The sequence below is a fragment of the Poecilia latipinna genome, unplaced genomic scaffold (assembly GCF_001443285.1).
Source record: "Poecilia latipinna isolate Pla-1442-1.1 unplaced genomic scaffold, P_latipinna-1.0 Scaffold204, whole genome shotgun sequence".
In the NCBI taxonomy this organism is placed as follows: domain Eukaryota; kingdom Metazoa; phylum Chordata; class Actinopteri; order Cyprinodontiformes; family Poeciliidae; genus Poecilia; species Poecilia latipinna.
Genome location: NW_015112820.1, coordinates 423,139 through 430,540, shown reverse-complemented (window position 1 = coordinate 430,540; position 7,402 = coordinate 423,139). Strand labels below are relative to the sequence as shown.

Here is a 7,402-nt window from a genome sequence, read left to right as displayed (position 1 = left end):
TTTTAACTCTACAAGAAAAGGTAACGTTTACCGTTTTCCGGGACTCAGCCAATCAGCGCCAAGGAAAATTAATGGCGCTCTCGGATTGGCTGCCTTGCCAACTCTAGCCAATGGCGTGCCATGTAGTACTGCGTCATCATCTGCGCTTTCTCTAATCGTTTAAAGAGACAGTAATCACTTACATGTAAACTTGTTTTGAAGACATTAAATAAAACTCTGACATATTCTCTCATTATTGTGGCATTTAGCAAATACAAATAATTTTGGTGAGTTTAACTGACCTAAAATAAGAGAAGCTTGTTCTGATTTAACTTCAGTGTATGTAAACTTATAAGCATGAGTGTGTAGAAACAAAAACCACCCAGACAAACTGCATTTAAACATAAAACATTTATGTGTTTTTTTTTTCTGAGAAAAACGTGGTTATTCTGAATCGTACAAAGTTCCAATCTGAAAGTCTGCAATGTTAGAGACAGAGTTCAAGAATAGAACCAGCGACATTTGTTCTGTACAGGAACTTCCAGAGAAACCCGACAGACAAAATGTGCAACATAACGTACATCTCTGACTTGAGAGGAGAAAAAAAGCACTCCTTTAATGTGAGAATGTGAAAGACACCCCCGTATTATCATCAAAGAGTCAAATCGTGTAAAGCTGTTTGTACAAAAATCCCGGTGAAGTTGGTTCAGGAGTGAAGTATAGGCCTCAACGTCAACCGCTGCTGCTAGCGGCCCAATCCGTTCTGGGGTTGTGCCGATGACCTTTCACCTTCAAATCATTGTCCAAAGGGTTAAATGCACCACAGACGCACTAACTGCCTTCAACAATCATTTTTACATTCATCCCTGATTTAAAAAGTTCACATTTCATCTCCTTTTACATATTTGCTATAGGAATAATTGATTTAATCTAATTTGTTAGAAAACAACAGCTTTTTAATAGATCCATGTTTTTATTACAGCAGCATAATCAGGAAATATGTGTTTTTAATTCAATCAAAAATGTACATTTACCAAAAATGAAATCTTCAATTTTTAATTAGGGTAATATTTTTCACTTTCATAGTAAATAGAACCACATCTATTCAGTGACTTCTACTAAAAAGCAGATTTTACTGAACCTATATCTGCTTTTGATTAATTAAACATGGCTTAATGCAACTAAAGTGACTTAAATTGTGACCAAAATTCTGCTGTTTCTGCTGAGAATTGACTGGATCTTTCTCAAAAAAACAAGCAGCTAAAGTCTGCAAACTCTGAATTTCTTTTAGTTTGGCCAATGTATAAAACAGATTAATTTAATTAGAATTTGCAAGTTTAGTTTATTATTGAGCTGGTAAAACTAAATCAGTTAATTTTTTTATTTAGTTTTAGATGTTTGTTAGTTTCTTCAATAAATGGTCACAGTTACTTTATTTTTTCTCAGTTTCTCATCCAGCTTTGCTGCTAAACCTAATAGGACTTCATGTCACGTCATATTTATTCCCCAGAAAACAAAGAATTAATTATTACAAGTGCCTGGAAACACTAATAAAAATAAAAATTTAATTTTATTAACAAAACTTAAATTTTATTAACAAAAATTATATTATTTTATTTTGTTGGAACTGCTGCTGGTAAATTTTCAAAGAGCAATTATTTTATAATGAAGATGTTTTTATTTTTTGAATAAACTGATCTAAATCTTTGCACTAGAACAGATTATGCGGCTGCAATAAGAGATTAATTTATTTACAGGCTTATTTGGAGTGGCAATAAATACAGGCTCTTATTTGTTCAATTTCACATGCCTGAACTCTAAAAGTCAATTAAATTTTTAACATTTTCCGTTTTGTCCGCCCGAAACTCTGCTTTGCATCCCAAACTGATCAGAGAGGAAGAAAACATCATAAACTCTAATTTTTATCATTTTTATGCACCATGACAATTGTTTTGGCAAAGAAGGACAATTGCAACAATAGTTGTTTTGTATTAAAAATGCACAAAGACGTAGGAATTATACAACATTATGTACGTGTGCAAGAACAAACATTACCTGTGCTTATACAGAAATGTCAGAACAACATTTTTCTGTGTATTTTTATTCAAAGTGACTCAGAGTTTTTAGTGTGAGAGGTACTGCAAAGCCCTGAGCTCTAACGTACATAAAGGGCTTTTAGTTTTAATCCTCAGAAGCAGCTAAATACATTCTGTTTAGGAGCCATCGACTGGCACTGCTAAGCTACCCCAGTAAAGACAGATTGTATGTCACTCAATTCTTTGGCCAATTAGGGACGGGGAAAACTTTTAAAACAACATCAGGAGAAAAAATATTATCTGTGAGTATAAAATATACTGAGCAAATCAAGCAGAAATTAGAGAACTTGGCTAATTTGGTGTGAACTGCTGTACTTGCAAATCAAAACGCTCTGAAGTGCCTCAAAAAGTGAAGAATGCATCATTGATAAAGGTGGGGGATAATCCCAGATTATGAAAATAAATACTTCTAATTGGATGAGGTGAAAAAAGCAGCTTGTTTACATTTAGAGGCATCATTTACTGGCTGGTGTGACAAAACGGACCAAAGATTATAATCTCAAAAGTGTCAAGAAAAAACAAAATAACACAAACTACAGATTACCTGACTGCCCCCCCCTCCCCCAAAAATGATGCATTAGCGACAGGAAATGTGCTGAGGTTTTAAATCCTGCCTTCCATTTTTCAAATACTATAAAAACAGAGTTTTCAATCTTTTTAATCTTAAAATCTCCTAATCATTCCTCAGATTTCATTAACTTATATATTTTTTGGCATTTCGTGGCTCGTGAATTTTAGATATGCACCAAAAAAAAACAACAACAAACAAAACAAAAACAAAAATAAATACCAATAAATGTTTGACATCCTCATAACGTTAATAAATTCAGCTTTTTGTAATGAGAAATACATGTGTTTTACAACAGCTTAAGGGCCGTTCTAGATAGAAAAAAAAGTACATTTGTGAGAAAAAACTCAGAAATTCTGGGAATAATCTGAGAATTTTTCTGGGGGAAAAAAAAATCTGAAATTTCTGAGTTTTAAAATTCAAAAAAGTCTGAGAAAATAAAGCAGAAATTCTTAGATTAAAATCATGAACATTTCTGGGTTAGAAAAGTTGAAAATTTGCAACAACAAAAAAAATCTCAAATTGTGACATTAATCTCTTCTAGGAAAAGAACTCGGAAATTTTTGAGTTTGAAAAGTCAAAAATTTGCAAGATAAATCATAAATTTATGTCAGAAATTTTCTAGAAAAAAAGCAGTAACTTCTGAGTTTGAAAAGTCAATTATTTTCTAAAAAAAAGATTCTGAAATGTCCAAGTTTTCTTCTAGTAAATTTCTGAAATTAATCTCAGAATTTCTTTTTTTTTCTCACAAATTCTTATTTTTTGTATCTCCAACAGCCTTAATACGCCTTGTAGTATCTTATATCATTACAATTGAACTGTAACTTAAAAGATTTATTTCTTAAATGTATGAAAAACAAACTGGGACAGAAGTCATCTCGTCTCTCGTCACGTTTCGTGTTGAATTTATCTTAAAACAGAATCAACGAGCCGTCATGATCTCATCTAAGGCGGGTCACTTCAGCAGCTTCATCCCCAATTTTTGGTATCAAGCTTCGTTTTAAAGGGAGGAAATGAATCAACGCAACACAAAAGGTACGAAAAGGAGCAACAAACAGGCAAATACTTCACTCCTCCTGTTCGAGTCTGATGGTGAGCTGTACAGGGTCCTGTGTAAAGCTGGGAGGGGGGGCAGTGTTTAAAAGCTGAGTGGGTGAGGTTAGAGGTGTGGGCGGGGCTTTCCGAGGCTGCACTACCTGTGGACGGGCAGGTGCAGGCCGTTCAGGGGGTTGAGCGGGTGGGGAGCAGGGGGATGCAGTTCCAGTTGGGCCAGCAGGGAGAAGTGGTCCGAGGGGATGTGGGGGTGGGGGCAGCCGGTGATGTTGTTGTCCACCAGCCACTGGCTGTCCAGCGGGCCCAGGACGCCCACGGCGCTCATGTGTGTCTTGGAGAAGAAGATGTAGTCGATGACGCCCTGCGGACACAGAAGAGACGTTCACAAAGAGCTCCCTCTAGTGGCCAACAGGTGAACAGCTTCCGCGCAGAAATGAGAGTCGGCTTCAATGGTCGGGTCAGTACGACGGCATATTAGAGACATTGTAGAAATGTAGGGAAAAAAAAGTTAATTTCCTCTAAATTATTAAAATTTATTTCATAAATGTTTGAAAAAAACATTTTTGAGTTTCAAAAGTAAAAAATTTGCAAGAAATAAATGAGAAATTCTGAGAAAAATCTTGGTTATAAATATCTTTTGGTTAAAACTGTTAATTGGATTAATTGTGTTGAATCAATTAATAGGACACAGACTCTAAAACGGCCATTTGCTTAAAGAACATAAACAGATCAATAGTTTTAAGCCAAAGCTGTACAAAAGAACAAATACATTTTTAATTTATGATAAAAAAAACTCTTCTACGTGTACATGTTCTACCCAGAGTGCAGTTTGAACTTTACCTGGTTCAAATTCTGTGAAAAAAAAAATCTAGCATTTTTAATATCCAGTAACTGATCAGTTAATCCTTTGCTACAAATAATCAACTGTAAACTAAAGGAATGCTGCTATTAAAGATTCAGGTTCTTTTTAGACTCAACTTCAACAATAAACACCCGAAAAATATTTAAAGTGAAGCAACTTTTCGGGGGATTTCAGCTTTATTTAAGCAGTTTCTATTAGCAAAGAAAGCAGGAGCGAATCAGGAAGCAGAATATAAACACAGCGAGATAGTACAACCACAGAATCTGACTTAGCAACATTTAAGATGGGTGGAGTGAATTCACTTCCCACTTTCAGGGTGGTAAACTTTAAATACCAGCCAATTCTGTCTCAATGTGGGCTAGCTGAACTTTGACCTTGTTCCTGTAAAAGCTGAACTTGCACAACAGCGCAATAGATAACGGGCGGAACAGAAATTCTGGAGAAAACTGGCATCATGTTTCCATCAGAGCAAAGAGAATAGAGACGCTCTGAGTGGAAAAAAGCAAAACCTGACAGCCAGCAGATGAGCCTCTGGTCACGAAACGAGACGAAGCAGAAAACCACACATTATGTGAAAGTTGCCAGCGTGACTCATTCCAAAGCTGGGACAGAATGTCAGCGCATCAAAAACTGTGAGGCGAGACGAGATTCAAAGACTTCACCACCAACACGGTTTGAAAAACTGCAGAAAAGTGTCAAAAAAAAAAAGAGCCATGCGTCTTCCAAGCTAACTTCTGGTTTCAACAGGAAAACTACTAAGAAGTGTTAAAAGATGTTCCACATGTATAATTTTGGGTTTTCTACTCTGTTATGAATTTTGAGCTCATTAAACAATCTCAAAACTTATTTTTTTTCAGATCAAAATGGTTGATTTAAAGGAAACTGAAGGAAAGAAAGATGCTAAATCTACTTGGGTTATATTTCTTTAAGTTTAGATTAACTAAACTTGAGTTTTTGTTAATCTAATAGCTGTTCTTGATCGATACTTCTCCAACAGTCCAGTATCTGTTGTTTCAGTCAAATATGAATCCCTCCTTTTTAGTCAGGATCAAGATTCAGGGGCAGAAATCAAACTATTCATAACACGTCCACATTTTCACATTTTTAGAATAACAAACTTAAAAGTATTTTATTGAGGGTTTTTCCTGACAGATTAAGAAAAAGTAGACTTTGAACATGGAGTGAATAGAAAACAATACAAGGTTTGCAACACAAACATTTAAAACAGCTTTAGGTCATATATACAAATGCAACAATATGAAAATTTGGGCCAATTTCAATATCTGATATTACCGTATTTTCCAGTCTGTAAGTCGCATGAATCAAAAAATCCGTCACGAAGAGGAAAAACAACATAAGTCTCAGGACTAGAAGTTGCAGGACCAGTGTGACTATGAAAACTGCGACTTATAGTCGATAATTGATATTTATAACTGTGTTTCCATTGATCATATAGCTGCACAAATTGGATTTACAAAAATATATTTACTTAATGGAAACAAGGTAATTTTAGGAAAAAAAAACAAAAAACTCACTTTTGAATAAAATGTTTTTTGTGTTAGGATGAAGTGATTTTTTTTTTTGCCCATGTCAAATTTTATTTATTTCGCAAAACTGCAATGAAAACATTTGTTCTGCATCAAGAGTCACATGATAAACAGGATGTTACTACTGGCAGAACAGACGAAGAAGAAGACGACAGGAAGTAGGAGGAAGATGGATGTTTTTTAAATGATTTGAACAAACTTATTCACACGTGATTTTAACTGCGTTTCTTATTTTAACGGAAACACATTTTGTTTTTTCAACATTAGCAGAATACTGACAGAGTTTTGTCGGCTGGTGAGTCCTGCTGAGCAGCAGGTTTCTACCTTGAAGTCGTATGTGTAGTTGGTGTAAGGCATCAGGTTGCTGTCGTACGCGCTCTTCAGCTGGAAGCTGTGTGTGATGCTGCCGTCCGAGTTGCCGTTCTTGCCGTTGCAGTTGAAGTTGGTGAGACACTCGTTGTAGCGCAGCTCCTTGAAGTCCTTGTGGTTTTCAGCCACCCCGCCGTTGCTCAGGTACTCCACCACACCTGCACAGCAACAACATGCAACAAAAATAACTTAAAAATCGGCTTAATTCAGTGGAACATGGACAAATTGATACTTGATTAGTTGAGCTTTCTGCTCAGTAACATCTCTGCCATCTTTGTTTCTATACCAACAGAAATAAAGATGGTGGCGCCTCTGCTGGATGGAGGCCAAACTGCAACACTAATAGAAGGTCTGAGTGGATGTTATAAGTTAATCGATCGGAACTCATTTTAATCTAATAAACCATTAATGTACAGTTAACCTTCAGCTGATTCATTATTTGCTGGACTTACCGGAGTCGGGCAGCGAGTTGAGGTCGGCACACAGGACGATGGGGATGGATGAGGGGTCAGAGGTCGGGGAGTCCGTTGTCATGGCACCCGAGGCTCTCTCAGCGATGCTCTTCAGCTCCGACAGAAACATCATGGTTTGGATCAGCTTAACGTCCGAGTACTCCGGGTCCCAATGCATGTGAGCGTTGGCCACAAGAAGTAGCTGCCTCTCCTGAGGCTTCACGCCTCACAAGAGAGAAACAGGATTATAGATTTTAAAAGTAACAGTATAATACACATAAAGACGGGCAACAAGAACCTCTAAAGTAAATGAAATAGCTACTAAATTAACATGGTGGGGAGATTTTATACTTCCTAAATTAATTTCCAGCAAGTTTCATAGACGTGAAGAAACTCTTTAAGCCAGGGGTGTCAAACTCAATTTCACCGAGGGCCACTTCAGCATATTGGCCACCCGCAAAGGGCCACATTGACGG

The 7,402-nt window shown here is 36.5% G+C and overlaps 1 protein-coding gene across 1 annotated transcript in view; it reads right to left on the bottom strand.

Annotated features, from left to right (window-relative positions):
- Positions 1-3,447: 3,447 nt before the first annotated feature.
- cnot6l (CCR4-NOT transcription complex, subunit 6-like) overlaps positions 3,448-7,402 on the bottom strand; it is a 24,821-nt gene continuing 20,866 nt past the window's right edge. Inside the window, exons 10-12 of the mRNA XM_015031373.1 lie at positions 6,927-7,151; positions 6,430-6,632; positions 3,448-4,057 (exon numbers count right to left, since the gene is read on the bottom strand). Coding sequence (XP_014886859.1) covers positions 3,836-4,057; positions 6,430-6,632; positions 6,927-7,151 — 650 coding nt within the window. The 3' untranslated portion in view covers positions 3,448-3,835. The remainder of the gene's footprint in view (positions 4,058-6,429; positions 6,633-6,926; positions 7,152-7,402) is intronic.